This window comes from Triturus cristatus, chromosome 2_2 (assembly GCF_964204655.1).
Source record: "Triturus cristatus chromosome 2_2, aTriCri1.1, whole genome shotgun sequence".
In the NCBI taxonomy this organism is placed as follows: domain Eukaryota; kingdom Metazoa; phylum Chordata; class Amphibia; order Caudata; family Salamandridae; genus Triturus; species Triturus cristatus.
Genome location: NC_140582.1, coordinates 365,267,264 through 365,286,552, shown reverse-complemented (window position 1 = coordinate 365,286,552; position 19,289 = coordinate 365,267,264). Strand labels below are relative to the sequence as shown.

General features: G+C 43.5%; 1 protein-coding gene across 1 annotated transcript in view; it reads right to left on the bottom strand.

The window, feature by feature from the left end:
- The window catches only part of LOC146862282 (cystine/glutamate transporter-like), a 682,155-nt gene extending 665,209 nt beyond the window's left edge, over positions 1 to 16,946 (bottom strand). Inside the window, exon 1 of the mRNA XM_085641482.1 lies at positions 16,432 to 16,946. Within this exon, the coding sequence (XP_085497608.1) occupies positions 16,432 to 16,717 (286 nt within the window). The 5' untranslated portion in view covers positions 16,718 to 16,946. The remainder of the gene's footprint in view (positions 1 to 16,431) is intronic.
- Between the last annotated feature and the right edge of the window lie 2,343 nt (positions 16,947 to 19,289).

Here is a 19,289-nt window from a genome sequence, read left to right as displayed (position 1 = left end):
TCGTTGCGGGTTGCAGCGCCACGGAAGCGCAGTAAGAAACCGACGCATCACCGTTCCTGCGTGTAAGGAACCGACAAATCACCTTCCCTGCACCACTTTCGTTGTGTAACGTTACACATCCAAAGGTACATTGAACTCAAAGTGTCACATTTTAACATCTAAAGAGAACTAAGCTAATTCTACCATTTTAAGTACAGTATTGTGGATTTTTGTCGTTTGTGGTCTTGTGTTAAATCTACATAAAGAAAACTTATTTTTAACATACAACTGGTGTGGTGTCCATCTGTAGTGTTGTCACTGGGTTATTGTAGGTGTTCACAAATGCTTTACACACTGCCTCTGAGATAAGCCTGTCTGCTCGTGCCAAGCTACCAAGGTGGTGAGAAGGGGCTATTTTAGGAGTGTACCCCCTTACCCTGACTAGACGCAAGGGTCCCTATTTGGTCAAAGGTACCTACCTCTGCCAACTAGAGACCCCCAAATCTAACTGTTTCTGACTTGCAAAATAGCGCTGGTACATGCCAAAAACCATTCTGATGGGCCGTTTGCAAGCAGTGCAATGCTTCGTACATCTGGCCCCATGTCCCCTGTACTGAAGTGATACAAAAATAAAGATATATATGGGGGCAGGGTATGGCCCCTGAACCCCTTGGCACCATGGAGGTGACCCAGAGCGACACTCTATGGGCCAAAACGAAAACCAAATCATCAAAAATGCCATGATCCCGCAAGACTTTTGAAGGATCTAAAGAAAAATATGGCAGCCAAGCCATATTCCTTAGTTATAGGACCGGGGAGACCACCCCCAGGGCCAAAATGAGAAAAAAATGGGAGAGGGGCTTGCAGCCACCCTTCCTAAGCCTCCAAAGAACCCAGGGACCCCATCCGGAGGCAGAATTTATTAATAAAAGAGGAAGGGGTCTGCATGGACCCCCTCCCCAAACCATTAAATGCCCTGGGAAGCCCACCGCAGGGCCAAAATCATCAATAAAGAGGAGGGGGGCCGTGCAGCCCCCCACCCTGAGTCTTTAGAGGCCTTTGAGAACCCATTACCTAGGGCTGATTTTTTTAATGAAGGTGAGGAGGGACACACATGCCCCCTCCCCGAGCCTCTGGAGACCTAGTGTAGGAGTATGTCTCTCTACATAGTGCACTAAAACAAAGTACACTGTGAAGAGAGTCCTGTGAGATCCCGATTGGTTTTAGAGGCAAAAATATTCGTGATAGTGTGGGTGATCGGTTAGGCTTATCAGAGGGTAGTGCTAAGCATTTGTCCCACTGACAGCAGCAATAAATGATTCACACACTCATAAATAAATCCGAGACCAATTTGCAAAAACAACTCCGATTTTTATACAATTTTTCAGACCAAGAACTTCATTCTACAATAAGTACTTTTCAATATATGAATTTTTCGAGGTCGCTAAATAAATCTCTTTTGTGCGCAATTATGCAGCATTGAAGTAAATGGGAGAAAATAGATAAATGCATATAAAATCATACAGTTGGATTTCGAGCTTAACCTTCGGGATTTAAGTAAGTAGCAATGGCAGGTCCAATATTCCAGCAGCGGATTCTCAGGAGGGTCTGGAATTTGGCCAGGAATAGTAGGGTGCTGAGGTCGTTGGTAGCAAGTACTCTATGAATAACAGAGCCACCTGAAAACACACTGCCCAAGAGGACTTAAAGGTAAGTACAAGAGGTCCCACCCAATAGAGCAGGTCACAAGGGCCTCAGGACCATGGGAGCACTGCTAGTTTGTCGGTACACAGGCTGGGTTCATAGCAGATAGGTCAGCTGGGCAGTGTGCATCAATATGTCCTCATTGTTAGGGGCCGGCTGGTTGTGGAGGCAATTGTGGGACATCTGGGTCACTCACAAAGTTGGTCTCAATGTCCCCCCTGGGCAGTTGGAGTCCGGATTGGACTCATCGTCTCAGTGAATAATGCGTGGGGGTCCGGTAACATGGGTATTGGGGCTCCATGACTCCGGTAGGTACTGGTGTCTTCAAACTCAGTGGGGAGGCAGATCTGACACTCCAGAGACCTATTTTTGCTAGGATGCTGCGTCTGAGTTGCCAGGGAGCAGCAATTTGGTAAACCAGACTCTGTGGGTTTTGGGGCCTGCAGACTGCAGGGGAGTAGTTTCTCTACCCCAAGGGAGTTACCTGGTGATTTGTGAAAGGCTAGGATGCTCTGGGGTTCTTGGAGCCCTCACAGTGGCAGGACGAGATAGCACATCACGATTGTCGAGTCCTGGAAACAGTAGGCGGGGTTTCACACCTAAATTCTGCAGTAGGTCTTCTATTCTCAGGGCAGCTGCTCTTCTTTGTCGGTATCTTCTTTCTGTCTACTGAATCTAAAGTCCAGGGTCAAGGATGCCACCTGAATACTACATTTAAGTGTGATAAAGTGGACAAAGATAATAGCCAATGGGATACCTACCTTTAGACTGTCCATACCCTATAAGTGATGACTTCCTGTGGAGAGGGGCACGACCCAGGCCCTGATGGGTTAATTCCCTCTCAAATCATGATGGAGGGAAATAAAATGTGGGCTCCACATCACCTGCCCCACCTTGGGGGTGGTTTTAACTGAATAGGGACCCACTGCCTGGTTTAACTCATTTTCCCACCTGTCCTCCCACCAAATGTGGAGCAGGATAATGGAGTTGGCATCCTCCACTATCTGCAGATGCCTGGATCGCAGTTCAAAGGTGGCATCGCCTTTGAAGCTTCCCGTCCTTGGAGGCCATTCTGACCCGGGGGAGGTGTGAAGCACCTCCGCATAGAGTAGACTTTGTTCCTGTCCTCTGAGAGCGCAGGCTCTCACCCCGTGAGGTCAGAAACATGTCTGGCGGTGGCCATCTGGCTAAGACCAGTCAGAGATCATGGTAGGTTTTCAGGGGACTCTCTATGGTGTCTCATGTGTGCATTTATTAATAAATCCAACATTGCATCAGTGAGGATTTAATAAGACAAGATGTTTGGTACCAAACATCTTAGGGTACAGTGAAGCCATCATGGAGCAAGGAAACTCATGATCACAAGTATCCAACCTATCTACTTTCTTACAATATCCAAGAATGGACTTAGATAATATAGGGTCATAACTGCTCATTAGAAGCAGCTAATATCACGGCAGAGTAGTGGACGGGGCAGTCAAAAATAATACAAATAAAATGACTAACCTGCCTCCCGCTGGTCATCGCACTGCCGACTCTGTGCTCTTCTGCTGCTGCACTGCACAGGCCCTGAGGCTCCCCTGCGGCCAATCCTGACACTACTCTCATGTTTGAAAGCAGTGTCAGGACTGATCTGAGCACTGTAATTTTGCAGTCCCAGGGAGACTGGGAGTCTGTGCTTTGCTGTCTCCATCTCGGCAACACCGGTGGGGTTGGAGACAGCTCAATGAGCATGTGTATTTGGCCATCCTGAGACAGGCGGCCAAACCCAGATGTGTACTGACAACAGAGCTGCAACTGAGATGCCGCCAATCCTGCTCATGCAGATATGTCCACACAAGGGATTTAGTACACCCTGACCTTAGGGCTGTAAGGCCTGCAGTAGGGGTGACTTACCGATACCTCATGCAGCATATGGGGGCATGGTACAGAGGGCTGTGTGCCATGTCGGCTCTTCAGTTTTCTTTGGCCCAAGACATGCAGCCTGCAATGGCAGTGTGCATAATCTTGGTGAGGGGTCTCTGAGGTGGCACCAGTTGTGCTGCAGCCCTAGCAGATCCTCTTTAGACCCAATGCCCTTGATACCAGGAGAACGATTTTATTAGGAACTTATAGGGGTTACAGAAGTTTGGCCAATTGTGGTACAGTTTTAGGGAAAGAACACTGTTATTGGGAAACTGGTTAGCAGGGGCCCAGTACACCTCAGTCAAAGTTGTATCAAGAACAAGGCAAAAAGTGTGGGGGTATACTGCAACAAGAACCCAGTTTCTCACACCCTGTGTAGCTCACCCTGTGCCGAAATGTGTTAAAAAGGGGAGGGTGGCTGCACAATTTTTCTCCCTGAGCCAATAAAGGCCCCAGAGACTCCATCCCCTGGGGACGCTAAGCCTAAGAAGATGGGGAAGGGGCCGCATGGTCTCCCTTCCTGGGTCGTAAATGGCTCTGTGGACTCCATCCTTTGGGCCCAGCACAAATGCAATTTCCCAGGGAGCCTACCCCTTGTACTGACATGGGCAGGGAAACCTGTTTTGCTCTCTCTTGGCATTTTCAAACCTCCCGCCAAGCATGAGCAAACACCAAGTCCACTCCCAGCGGGTGGGAGTTTCAAAAAATGCTCCCACCCTCTGGGAGTGGACTTTGTTCTGTTTCCCTTCCCGCACTTATGTGGGCAGGAAAACAAAAGAATCCTCCCGCACGGAGGGAGCAGCATAAGTAGCATAAGTAACTGCTCTCTGCGAGTGGGATCAATGCCGGCTCCTGCTGTATGCTGGGGGCTGACTGGGGCCATGGACCCTGCAGGGCTCCCTCTGTAGACCCCAAAGAGAGAATGGTTGGGTGCCCTGGCACCCACATTTTACAGTACAGGCCCATAGTGATGGTGTCCCCAGGGCCAAAATCAGCCCTTGTGAAGGGGAGCACATGCTCCCCCCTACAAATGATGATGAGCCCTGGGGGATGGGGTCTCCGGGGCTTCACTCCAGCTGGGGAGGGGTGGCTGCATGCCCCCTCCCCCCAAAAATCACAAAGGGCCTGAGGATGGTGTTCCCAAAACCAAAATCTGTCCTGGGGTGGGGGGCCACACATGCCCCCTACCCGTATTTAAAAAAGTGTCCCTGGGGGTGAGGTTCTCAAGGCAAAACAAGGCTTGGTGTCAGTGTCCCCCATCCCCTTTATTCAAATAAATGGCCCCATGGGATGGGGTCCACGGAAGGGGGTTGTGCAGCCCCCTCCCCTTAAACAAATACACATTCCTGTGGAATGGCGTCCCCAGGGCCTAAAGAGGCTTGCGAAGGGGGATACCTTTATTTTAAAATGTGCCCTGGGGGATGGGCCCCCCCCAGGGTGAGTATGGCTGAGGCAGTCAAGCGGCCCCCCTCCCCTTACAAAAATACACATCCCTGAGGGATGGGTTCCTCAAGGCCTAAAGAGACTCGTGTAGGGGGATCCCTTTATTTAAAAACGTGGATCTGGGGGATGGGGTCCCAGAGGCTTATAAAAGCTTGGGGCACCTGGCCCCCTTCCTCTTTATTTTTAGAAATGGCTTGGGGGCAGGGTCCCCCAGGGACTATCACGGTTTGGGGACAGATTCTGCATGCCTCCCCCAATAATTAAAAATAAAATGGCCCTGGGAGATGAGGTCCCCAGAGCCAGGTTCTATGTATGGCTCCCCCCTCCCCCACTGCACATGGCTGAATGCTGTGCGCAGTGGAAGGTTGGTTTATGGGGAGGGCCGGATACAAGAACTGTCCACAGCCAGGCACTGCAGCCATCAACCCACCATGCAAGGCCAAATGCCCTGTGCAGCGGGGGTTGCATTTAAGTATGATAATTAAGTATTACTTTACATTAAAAAACCCTAGAAATTCACTCAAAAAAACAAGGGTTAAAGTAATGCTGAAGCTAGGTGTGATAAAAAGACCTGTTCTTTTTTTTTAACTTAGATATTCACAGAAAACTCTGAAGGTGAATTTGCCAGTGTAACTAACATTTTGAACTAAAAAAACACAGAAATTACCAGTTATAGTTATATAATTTGAGCTCCTGCCATGCCCTGCTTTTGACCTCACATATTACATCACTCATGACATGTTCTATGACTTCATTATAGACATCACTGATGACATCTCAAACTACATAATTGATGACATCACTGATGACATCCTCCAAGCTTCTATTGTACACATTGTTCATGTGCAGGAGCAGGAACCCGTGAATTTAATTGTAAATACACAAACGCAGCTGGCACGGGCACTTCTGGGTGTTTACAATCTCTCTTTATTCAAGCTGTGAAAAAGACAAAAAGACACATTTTGGCTCATGCCTTGCTCACTGTAGTCAAAAACCTTGTCCTGTGTACCTTTTCAGTGTTTGTTAAAACTAACAAAACAAAAGTGGTACAGGATTATTTACAAAGAATTTCATACTCAACGTGGCCACCATTTTGAACTAGCCTATTCCACATTGTATCCAATGACATCCTTCCATTAATTCATTACCTTCTTCTGGCATCAACCCGTACACATTTTACAAAATGTGCCCTTTAACTAACTGCTTAATTAATTACCCCTTTATCAAATTTTTGATTTATAATCAGTTCCAACTCAATTCCTTGCTATACCGTTCATTGTGACTATCTTCTAAAACATTTATTTATAATAATACTGGACTTATACATAATTGTATCCCTGTTAGAAATGCAACACTCCCAGGAAATGTCAATATTAATACAAGTGATAGTTACTAGATGATCTTATATAAATGTTATGTTGATTACGTTCATAACAGTTAATTTGTATAGCTTTTGTCATAAAAAAACAATTATCTCACTGTATCCACCTCCGTTTGATCCCCCATCATAATGATTTCTTCTTACAGTGTTGTTGTCGATGTCAATATATCTTCATTTTATCAGTGAGAAATGAACAAACCAAAAATTTGACCCTTATGGGACTTCTGTTATAAAAGAGTGTCTCTGGCTGATCCCTCTTACAGGTATATATATTGTGTACCCACTTCTGTCCATGCGCTCAAGCCTCAGCTTATATGGTATAATATATATATTAGGAATCTCTGTGTGAAAACTCATCACAACTCAAAAGAGTGTGACTAATCGTTTGCATTTCTGGCATTCTAACACAGAGTATTTAGGGAGCTATTTATAGTTCCTTATACACCCAATATGGTGACTGCTGTGTGTGAAATCAGTGTATGACACTTGTATCACATGATCATATTGCCCTATGAGTTCCTTGTTCATAACCAGCAGTTGATTATATAACACAAAAGTGCTGAAAAAGTCTTTACCAAGTCAATAGATGCTATTTCTATATTAACTACTCTTAATATATTTCCCCAACCGTTTTAACAGACAGACTTGCATCTGACCAAATTGTATGAAAATATTGATGTGTTTTTTCTCTTGTTGTTTACTGTAAAGGAGTCAGGTGAACAGTTTATGAATAGTTGTTGAGTTTTTAATTGTTTTTAATTTTGCATAGAAAAATAAATGCATGTGTCTAGGTTATTTACAGCCCTGTGTAAGTTCTCTCTAAAAAGAAACATGTCAGCTGTTAGAATAGTAATTTCCGAATGAATAACTACCTTTTTTGGATGAATATTAACAATTGAGTAATGGAACTGAACTAAATATCAGCCTCTAAAGTGAGTCCACCAAATGGACTTACTACAGTTTTAAGAATAATTTCTGTTACTGTGCTACTGAGTGCCAACTAGTTTTGAAAGTTTATAGCTTATTCGGTTACCGTGTGATGGAATTGGGATCTGTGGAGATGTTCTCATAGTTAGTGCACCAGTTTAACACAATGCAAATGGGTATTGAGTGAAGTATCAAAATGAGTGCTAGCTACAATTGTTAATCGTTTGATGCCAGAATCTCGGTCCTTAACTGATCTAAAACTGTTAAAAATTGTGTTCTGGTTAGATGGATGACTAGTAAGTGCTGGGCTATGATTTCATGCAGAGTTTTCACTCTGGGTGCTAGGCAGCCATGTGGGTTGAGAAGCATTCTTTTATGTCTGTGAAAGAACAATCAGCCAGTGTGATGGTTGTCTGGGGTCCTTTTACAGTGTTGTGTTTTTTATGCTTTTAATAATGGAGTCCCATGGGCACTTCTTTAAGTGTCATCATGTCTCTAGAGGGTAGGTCAAGAGGATGATGGAACACCTAGAAGGAAGCTCAGATCCAGTCCTCCATTAAATCTTTAATGGAGGCATTGCACAGATCCAGGTGTTCCCCAGTGTTGGAGAATCCACCTGTGGTTGAGTCTGTTTGATCCTCTCTTACTTCAGTTTTGGCTGGAGATGCTTCTCCTTCTTCCTCTATGATTTCTTGTTTGTTATCAGAACATGTGAAGAGTCAAAACATGTTCCCAGAGGTGCATTTGTTCAGTGAAATGGTGTGTCAGTAGTACTCCTCAAATATATGGGAAAGAATTTACTATTTCAAATGGAGGATACCATGCCCACTTCCAATTTGAGCATGTTGCAGTAATTCCATACTGTTCCTCCTTCTAGACTTCAGCTAAACCGGAAGGTCAGGGATATGCTTTTCTGTGAATGGAAGAAGTTAGATTTACATAGTGTTTTCATAAAACTGTGCTTGTAGACTCAAGGTGAACTGCATTTCGCGTGCAGTTGCCCTTGATCCCATGCGAGTGAGCTAATATAGCTGGCAAATTGTCAGTGGCTACAAATTATATAGCCTTTAGTGATTGTATGGATAAGCCCATTGAAACATTCTTTAAAAAGAGCTTCACAGGGTTACATTTGATAACTAGGTCATGTAAGGTTACAAAATATTCCACTCAATCACTGATTAGAGAATTTCGGATGGTAGCAGAATCAATCCAGGATGGAGAGGACTGTGTAGATCTTGCAGACATGAAACCCTGGGCAAAATGTATTTCAGATGTCATAGGTGAGGAGTTAAAAGTTAAAAGGAATTGCCTTTACCACAGACAAAAACATATCAGCTAGAAGGCAGATCAACTTGCTTGATTGGAAAGCTGAGACAGTCTGAAAGAACTGCTCTTAAATCTGCATTTTTAACGGCTCATCTCTGTTTGGAAGTCAGTTGAAGGAACTGCTAAGAAAAGCTTACAAGAATAGAAAACTTGTACAAATGTTTAAAGGCTACCCTAAGCTGATAGAGCACTCCTGACATCATTCTCGAAAACACTATCAAAGAAATCCTTACTCTCAAGCTCCCAGGCGCCAGTTTATATCCTCCTTCAGTACCCAGGGTCCAGGTCAATCCTTTTCTTCCAAATAACAGAAGCAATCCTGACGATGCTAGTACTCTGACTGCTTTTGAGCGGTTAGATTACAGCTTTCTCTGTTCCTACCAATATTGGAACAATCAATTGCAGATGCTTGAGTGTTGGAAATAATGAAGCATGTTTATTTTCTGGACTCAAATCAGTCCCTCTAGATTCAGGTATAATGTCCACTTCTTGCTAAGAGCCCAGGCATTACAAGTGGCTCCTCTGCAGAGAATATAATACCTGCTACAGACAATAGATGTGGTAGCTGTCTACACAATGGGCATTGTTCAGTGTGCATATCTTTGTTTTTCCTATTTTTGAATCCCTCAAGCAATTTCTTCTAGTCATCAATCACAAACCAGTGAACCAATACATCAGAACAATCCACTTCATGATAAACCTTTACGAAAAATTCTCATTCATTTCACTAAGTGATTGAATGACAATAGACCTACAAGATGCCTCCCTTTACACACCAATCAATCCACCTCATCAGAAGAATATTTAGTTCAGTAAGGGCAGGATCCATTGGCAATTCCGAATTCTGTCATGCAACCTTAAATTATGACTAAATGTATTTGTTACCAAGATCCTGGTTAACCTGGTAACACGTCTGCAGAGCTCATGCATTCTGGTATACCATTACCTGGACAATTGACTATTTCATTATCTGTCTATCTCATAAACCAGGTGAGACAAGGAAAATTGTGTCAGTGGTTGAAACAGCATGGATTTTTAACCGCTTTCTCAGTATTTATACTTTATTGGAGCTCAATTAACATTCTTTTGACAGTGTTTCTACCAGATCTAAGAGTGGCACAACCTTGCTACCATCTGGAGGACGTCTTGAACCAGTAGTCAACTCCAGAAAGGCAATTGCTTCAGGTCCAGGGGGATATGGTAAAGATTTGGCTCAAACCTGCCCAGGGTGGGCTTGACAGCATTTTTTTAGTTAATTATTCAGGGTCTTTAATGCCTTGTTCACAGACCTAGTGTGCATTTGTGGTACCTGCACCTAGAACCCTTGGTGCAGCATCTGCTTCTCCATTGGAATCCTTCCTACAAGACTTTCAGCTTCCCAGTCCCACTGAGGACGGAGATGTGGGATGATGGGTGATTCCAGGGTATCTCAAAAGGTATACTTTTTTCTTTCAAAAATAAATATGTGCCTTTCTGTCAACCATCAATTAACAATCATACTATATATAACTTACCAACACATAGGGCCTGATTTAGTTCTTGGCGGATTGGTTACTCCATCACAACGGTGACGGATATCCAGTCCGCCGAAATATAAATCCCTTTATATCCTATGTGATGGGGTAACCCGTCCGCTAATCAAACCCATAGTACTTGCATCAGATCTTTTTTTAATTAAGTTGACATTTTTCAAATAATGTGGCATTACACAACCAAACATTGACATAAAATTAAAAGAAGTAAACACATAAACAGAAAGAAACATTTGAATTATATTTCATGGAATTACCACATTCATCAACCCCAAACCTACGCTGCCATGATTATGGTGAAATTCATGCACTTACGTTAAAACAGTCAAACATATTACAAAAACATAGAGACATGCAAGTGTTTAGTGTTGGCGTCACTGCAATAGCTTTAGAAGTGGGTTCATTATATTAAGAGAAAATTGACAGAAACATCCAAAGAGGGTACAGGAGTACATGTTCTTTCAAATAATAATTTAATTTCTTTAGTAAGAATCCTGTGGGGTGCTTTTCTGCCATCAATTTAAATATACAACTCAACCATGGAAATGTTGACACTATACATTTCAATCTGTCTTGAGGTCTTCATCAGGACTAGAATTCTTAGTTGTTGGCCATTCTGGCTTTACTTAAAGAGGGAACCCAGATTAAAGCTGTGCAGGAATCTGCAAATGTCCCATCTATGTTGCCTACATTTGTATTATTTTTGGAAGCTTTTAGTGGCCTTGCTGCCTGTTTATTTAAAGATGTATTAATGGTGCTGTCATACTAGGATTCAAAGCATTTTCGTTCCATGGCAGCTTCTTGCATTTCATCAGCAGCCTTGCTGTGATTACGCCCTGCAGTTCTTGCGTCTTGGAATGATGCTCCATTTCAAGTTACCAGAATTACATTAGTGTGTCTGTGGCTGGCTATGCCATAATATGTGAAAAATATTAAATAAATTAAAAGAAAACAATTCTCTAACACAAGTTCTTAATGTATGTCAAGTATGTAAAATATACCAGAGGGGATAATGGACGGAGCGTTTGAGCAAATCAAACACTCACCCCCAGTCAACTGATCTGGGTTCAATCCATCATCATTCTTTAGCTCACTCCACCACCCCAGTTCAGACATGGCCATATGCAAATCAGTCTGACCCTGTGCCTCATGGGAACAGTCCAGCCCGAACTGCCAAGCCATGTCTTCCCTGGACCAGAAACAAGCATCCTGGGACCGGTTTCGGGTTCATAACCCTCATCCGCCAGGCTATCTTGAATCCAGCGGCAAACCGGTCCTAGGATGCTTGTTTCCAGTCCAGGGAGGACCTGGCCTGGTAGTTTGGGCTGGACTGTTCCCATTGGGCACAGGGTCAAGACTGCTTTGTATTTGGCTGGGTCCAAACTGGAATGGCATGGTGAGCAAAAAAACTATGGATTTAGGCCCAGATCTCTGTACTGGGGTGAATGTATGACATTGTTCTGCATTCTGTCCATCAGTAGTTCTTTTTGCATTTGTCACCCCGAGTGGGACGGGTATGCTCAGACATGAGTCCCGTGCTCTCCATGCCTCTGGAATCAAGCTATCCTGGGTGAAGAGGGGTGAAACCCCGAAACCGGTCCTAGGATGCTTGTTTCCAGTCCAGGGAGGACCTGGCCTGGCAGTTTGGGCTGGATTGTTTCCATTGGGCACATGGTCAAGACTGATTTGCATATGGCTGGGTCCAAACTGGAATGGCATGGTGAGCAAAAAAACGATGGATTTAGGCTCAGATCTCTGTACTGGGGTGAATGTATGACATTGTTCTGCATTCTGTCCATCAGTAGTTCTTTTTGAATTTGTCAACCCGAGTGGGACGGGTATGCTCAGGCGTGAGTCCTGTGCTCTTCATGCCTCTGGAATTACGCTATCCTGGCTGAAGAGGGGTGAAACCCCGAAACCGGTCCGAGGTTGCTTGTTTCCAGTCCAGGGAGGACCTGGCCTGGCAGTTTGGGCTGGACTGTTCCCATTGGGCACAGGGTCAAGACTGATTTACATATTGCTGGGTCCAAACTGGAATGGCATGGTGAGCAAAAAAACGATGGATTTCGGCCCAGATCTCTGGGGTGAATGTATGACATTGTTCCGCATTCTGTCCATCAGTATTTCTTTTTGCAAGTATGTAAAGTATGACTGTTGATCGGGAGTTAACTGGAGGCACATATTTCTTATTGAATTGAGTCGCCCATATCTCCAGCGACACTTTCAGGTCTGCACCCGTAACTTTTGTTATATTTGTCTCTTTTTACATCATTAGACCTTACTACCGATGCCAGTTCATGTATAGAGGACACATTTGGGTTTTCCAAGGCTCAGTGTTTTTGGATCTCCTCATAAAGTTACATTCATTCAATTGGAGGGAATTAGAAAGAGTGCTGAGATCCCACCTGTGGTTTGCTCCTCATGTACAAAGTCATGCAGTTCTAATTCACACAGACAACGTGCTAATGGCCTATGTAAACTTTCAATTACTGAGAGGGCCTGTGGTCCTTGCAACTCTGGCTTTTCAGATAGATAGTTTGGTGAAGAACACCTCCAATCTCTTATAGCATTTCAGATTATGGAGATAGACTTTGTTGTAGATCCACTTAGCCGAGTCTTAACTCCCAGGACTTTTGTTTGAATCCAAAGACATTGATGTGAATACATTCCTTGTTCAGAAGCCAAGGGGTGGACCTGTTTGTGAGTACCAGCAAGTCTTTCTTGTTTTCTTTCTAAGTTTCCAGAGAAAGAGGCATCGAAGGAATGCTTTGATCTCCTGGTCTCTCAGTCTTTCCTCCTTCCCCCGCCCTGATAGGCAAGTTCCTAGTGAGGGGTCAGCAAAACGTGCGTAATTTGCTTTTGTGTAATTACGCACATTTTCAGTAAAATTACACAAAATGCTGCATTATTACACGAAGTGCAATTCCATCACTACAAACAACATTTTACCTCAAAATGCATTGTCTTATAAATTTACGGAAAAATGATGCATTTAAAGAAAAGCACCACAAGCCACTAGTGCTTGTTTTCTGTTGTTCCAGTGGCTTTGTGGTAAATTTTACAGCGAATGGCTCATTAGCGGTACATTTTTACTGCAAATGTTGCGCAATTAAGTGAAGTGGGATAATAGCTTACTTTCTCGAATTTCGAATAACAACCATAAGGCTAAATTGCCAAAATTACGCAATTTACACCAGCATGTGAATTTCGGCCAGGCCTTCTCCTAGCACATATTAACAGCGAGAAACTGGAAGTCATCGTAGTGGTTACTTTTTGGCCATGCAAGTTGTGGTTTCTCCTTCTAGGATGTATGGTCACATTTCCTTAATTGATTCTGCTTCTAAGATTTTGTCCATTGATCAGTCTGCGTCCATACCACCTGTCCTGACAGAGGCTCCATTTTCTGTTCGAAGGGTAAGATGAGGGGCCTTCAAAGATTTGCTCTCCTCTCAAGAGGCCTCAGTTCAGGAGCCTTGCAGCAATTCAAGGCATAGATCATATAAACAATACTGGTCTTCCCCTGTGTCTTGGAGCTACCATTGCTTTTCAGACACCCGCGTCTGTGAACCCCATTAGGTTTTATAGTTCCTTCTGGCTGGATTTGGGCTAGGGTTGGCAATGTCTACACTCAGGGTTGAATGGGCTGCAGTTCCGAGCAATGAAGATTACCAGTAAGTAATTGACACTCTGCAGCGTAATATAGATCATTAGTGGAATGTGTTTAGTGGCAATCAAGACACTGGTTGTGAGGCATCCACTGCACCCCAATGAGTTCTATCTTTTTCTATACAAATGAGGGGGTGCCCCTTTTTCTTTGTGTTTTTTAGGGCCACAGACACCTTTCTTTTAACAGTGGTGTGCTTCATGTTCTACCACAGAATCACTGTTTTTTTGCAACAGCAAATGATCTATGTTCCTAAAAGAAAGGTTTTTGCTGGGTCCTTAGAGCAGGATAGGTCGGGATGTCTCAGCCCATCCAGCCCTAAAAGGAGCACATTGCCCTCTGGCACATCATAGATCACCTTGAGCACTCAAGTTTCCTAAGTGCACGCATGAGAAAAGGTAAGGTCCAAGCTTTTTCCTTTGGAACGTGGTACTTGTAGTTCTGCTTATCGTCTTGTTAGTTCAAGACTACCTGTCCCAGAATGCCTGGATGAGCTTCTCATGCCTGGATCTGGAAAACATGAGAGCTCTAATCTCCACAACTTCCCTTAAAGTCTGTTACATATCAGCATTTTAATAAAGCTACATATATAATATTCATTTGGGTAGTTTAGAACAATAGCAAGCAAATTCCCAATCCACTAACTTTTAACATTGTGTAATCTTGAAAATGTGCCTCGTCATGTTGACTGTGAATATTTTTAAGTGGGCTGTAGGAGGTTTCGCCGGCGGAACAGCTGTTGCAACCTGCTTCTTTGATGAATAGATGTTTGAAGTGAGGTGGTTTCCGGTTACCACATGTCATTTCCACACAGTTACGCAGCCACACACTCCCTCTTTAACGTCACCAGTCTGGTAGCATCTGAGCAATGCAGACTATGTCTGCCAAGTTCTTTCATGAGTATAAGGCGGGTAAATTGGCGTTCCCTTGCGCTCGCCAGCCAGTCATTTAATAACTGTAATTAGATTAATCCTTAATAAGAATTCTGAATTTCAGGACAAAAACTAAGGGGCCATGTATGATTTTGTATGTGCAGGAAGGTCTCCCTTCCTGCACATAAACAATAATTTAAAAAATGACGAGTTGCAACTTCATTTAGGTGCAGCCCTGCGTTTCTAAAGTGACGGAGCCCGGTGTTAGTCTTCTTGGCTTATCGCCACTCTCCGCCACTTTAGTTGTAAATATGCCCCTAATTCTCCTAGAATAGTTAGGCTTCCCTGGCCTATAATCAGGAAGATTATATTTGCTTCTAATAGGATGGTAGAGCTGGGGGAGACTACGTCAAGTATCAGGCATGCAACTGACACTACCCCAGCTCTACCAGATGTTGAGAGGCAAGCCTATTGGCAATGATTACAATCTTACTATAGGCTAGCCCTCTATTAGCCCAATTATTATTATTGTACTATTTTTTGGGGAGGACTAAAATAACATCCCACAGTAGAGCGCTCTGAATTGACCATAACTTTTAGCAAAACATAAATCTTACATATACATTAATGCAAGATTATTTGAGTCTTTGAAGATACTGCTGTTCTGTGGGTAACTTCATTCTGGTTTGGAAATGGACATGGGAGACCCTCGAGCCTCATTCGAAAGTTTGCTCATCACAGTTCCCCAATAGGCAGATGGAATTTGACCTAATAAAATTATAGAACGTGTCCCATCTCATGAAAGGCACAGCGACCACAGCGTGCTGGATGTTAATTAAAACGCTGAGCTAAGGGAAATTCTCAAAAGAATTGCTGTTCCACTGTAGACAGTACTTCTTCGCTTTCGATCCACAACAAGCGCATCACTCTCCCAACAAAAGGGATCTTGGCTAACAATGGAATCTCTAAGTCTTGTGCTGAATTTAAGCATGAATTTAGGTATAATTTCAAGAAAAGTGTGAAAGAAATAGCGTTCGTAGCACACCTGGTTCGGGAGATAATAACGTGCCCCACCTTCTTGAAGTAGAACACTGTGACGGCTCTGTGTCTACATTTTCATCACAAAGGGCGTTATCACCCATAAGCGTTATTAGCAATTGCGTAATAATAGACATTGCTCGTGCACGATCATCCATCCGTCGATGCATTCATACATACATACAAGCATTCATACATTCATACAAACATACATCCACACAGCCATACATGCATACATACATAGAGCCATCCTTTGTCACTCAGCCGATCTCTTCTGTTTACTTAAGGTGTTTTGCCTCCACCATCAATTCAATTATCAATATCATCTTCGTCCATCCATCCACCCGCCCGCCCGCCCGCCCACCCACCAATCCATCCATCCATCCATCCATCCATCCATCCATCCATCCATCCATCCATCCACCCACCCACCCACCTTCCATCCATCAACCCACCCACCCATCCAACCATCCATCCATCCAACCATCCATGTAATTGGTGTTGTTTTTGTGTGTCTGTGTTAAATAGTTGTCTCTAGTTCTGTGGGTCAGTGTTGCTTTACTTTTTCATCATGGGCGGTGGAGTCTGATGCAATACTTAAAACTACACATAACGTGGAATGTGTACCTGGTGCATGTTTTGCCGGTAAAAGAAACTTACCCAGCATAGAGAGGATGCCACAGGCAGTCCAGACGATCAGAGACATCCCCACGCTGCCCCCAGTGTTCTTCAGGATCCCTTTCGGAGAGATGAAAATTCCAGCGCCAATGATAGTTCCAATAATAATTGAAATGCCTCGGAGCAAAGTAACTTTCTTTTTCAGGGCAACTGTGTCCTTCCTGTCCGGCTCTTTGAAGTCCGCGGGGGTAAGCATGCCATTGGACTCCCCTCTGAGGCCGCTTCCATTGGAGACAGTTGGCAGAGTATCATGTTGTTTCCGGTGCATGTTTAGTGCAAATGCCGATCCCACAACAGTAGGAATGTGACAGATTTCTGAATATGGATGTCTGTCCTATGTCAAGTTCCAAAAAGTGGCTCTTTTTAGAAAAAAAAAAGTTTGGAGTGGCAACTTCCCCAGGCTCCTGACTTTTACTTTGGTGTGCTACCTGTCCTTTCCCGTTCCCAGTTACCCTATCACCGGAGCCCAACTCAGCTTCCGCGCGCGCCTGCACCGCATTTAAGCCCTTGTCACACCAGGTTACGGCGGCAGGGTGATGATGCAAATTCCCCAGGTTTGCATCAGCCCCGTGGACAGCCTCCGCATTAGTCAGCATTTTCTGAGCTTACAAGAACAGCAAACTTCACAAGGGAAGCTTAATCTTGAGAACAAAGCTCTGAGTACCACGGAAACAAGGGAGGGCGTGGAGAGGCAGCTCAGGTAACAAGCCCAGCTGTTACTTAATGCACAACCTGTTGACACACACAGACACACCCCCACCTGTGCTACGGCGCGCACGTCTTGTTTTGTTTCCTTGCGTTGCAGGAACAACCTGTGGCTGATACGTGTTCTTTACATAGCTTCAGGACCGTTGTGCCAGCTACATCCTAAAAGTTTCTATTTGAGTGTAGCACAAACAATAAAAATACCCTGCTCAGTTTTAAAGTACGTATAACTGGCTCCGAAGATTAGTTATTTCTTTTGAGCACAGCAAAGCGCAGACCTAGGAGCGGAGATGTGGGGTCGTCGGCTAGACTGCAGACTTTGGTGCTGGAGACCAGGGTTTGAGCCTCGGGGTCTCGTCCACATCCTGTGATTCTGGGCAAATCACTTAATCTCCCCGTTCCTGAATGTGTCATGTAAATACGGTGTTCGTGTAAAGCGCTCCAATACCTTTGGGTCCATTTCACACTATATAAAATATGCAAACAGACCTGCCAGCTCTCATGGTGCCAATGTGTGCCAGTCGATATCGGATCCCTTCAAGTGGTGAAGAGCTGATATGATATGGAAAGGAAGACAAGCTGGAAACCCATGTGCGGAGTAGATTTCCAGCTTGTTTTTGGAGCTCGAAGGGGTGTAAAAATCCCACAGGACAGGAACTTTTTTTTTTTTCTTTGGTGGGGGTGTAGGGTACTGATTGCGGGGACAGAACTGCCTCTCGGGCAATTGTCTGCAAGAGAGCCTTCCTCCGCCTCACACTGAGATATTGTCTGAAGTTGTCATTTCCGAAGGCAGGACCCATGTAGAATGATGGATTGATTCTTGCCTGGCACGGTATGTCTCACTGTCGGCCTGATTCAAAAACTATATCAGAAGTTGTCCTCTGGGAAGAATAAAAACACTACCTCAACTTACATTCATCATATACATGCCACTCACTCTAGGGCCAGTCTAGGAAACCACTTACAAGTGGTTATGCATTGGCACAAGGACTCAACGTAGATGGGTTTCTACCTTCAGTTTATTACAATAGAATTTTTGTATATACAATGTATTTCTTCAAACACAATAAAATATAAGATCTTTTTGATAAAAAAAATCACAATAAAAACATTTGTATTACAAACAAAAATTTAAAAACAATATGTCATGAACCTGCCACAATCTATGTACAAGACTTTCTGTATAGAATAACAATAGACAATAATATCTGTCATTGACTGCCACAATCAAGACCAAAAGTTAGACCACCTTGGTTATGTATTGATATAAATCATTAATGTCTACCATCATTACATATACAAACAAATTTGTGGCTATTTTGAGAGCGTCAACGCGTTTCGAAGGACTAATCAAATCATGCCTTCTTTTTCAAGACCATAATATTTTCTACTCCCGTTCTTTAAAATCTATGAACATAAACAAATGCAATTTTTCAAAAAATAATAAAAAAGATCCAATAAAAAACATTTCAGTATGTAATACATCAGTATTTCTAATGTAATCCTCTATGCATTGAGACCTTATAGATACCCACCACTGTATTTAAATAGAGGAGTTTCTTTGTGCCAATACATCAGCCCACTCACTGTCATCCCATTCTAAATATTCAATAATACTTCTCTCACCTTAAATCATATAGACAGATAAGACAATACTTTCTTCGCAAAAACCACCATATACACCTTCTTGTGCTATTTCTTTACCACCCCTTATTTCAAACCACAAGAACTAATGAATATTGATAACTTACTTAGGGCAAGAAAACTTCCCTTCGATTACTGCGGTGTCTTCAATTCTATGGGTCCCGATCATTCCAATTTATATCTGGGGATACCCAACAAGGCGACAATAAGCACACAATTCTATTAAAATATGCTTAAAACTATATCCAGGCTACCACTTTTTTGCTGCTATTCGAGGTAATTTAACATAACCAATAGGGTTTTTGCTTTTCGTCTTACCTCTTTGTTAATTATAATGTGTAGCACCGGCACCTGCTCTTTGGCGGCCACCTCGCTTTTTGATAAAAAGGATCCAAGGCTTTACTTCCGCTCTGTTATAAATCATATAGAGACCAAACGGTCATTAGTATACCTAATTATCTTTGCTCCTATGGACATATTTTTAAAAAATA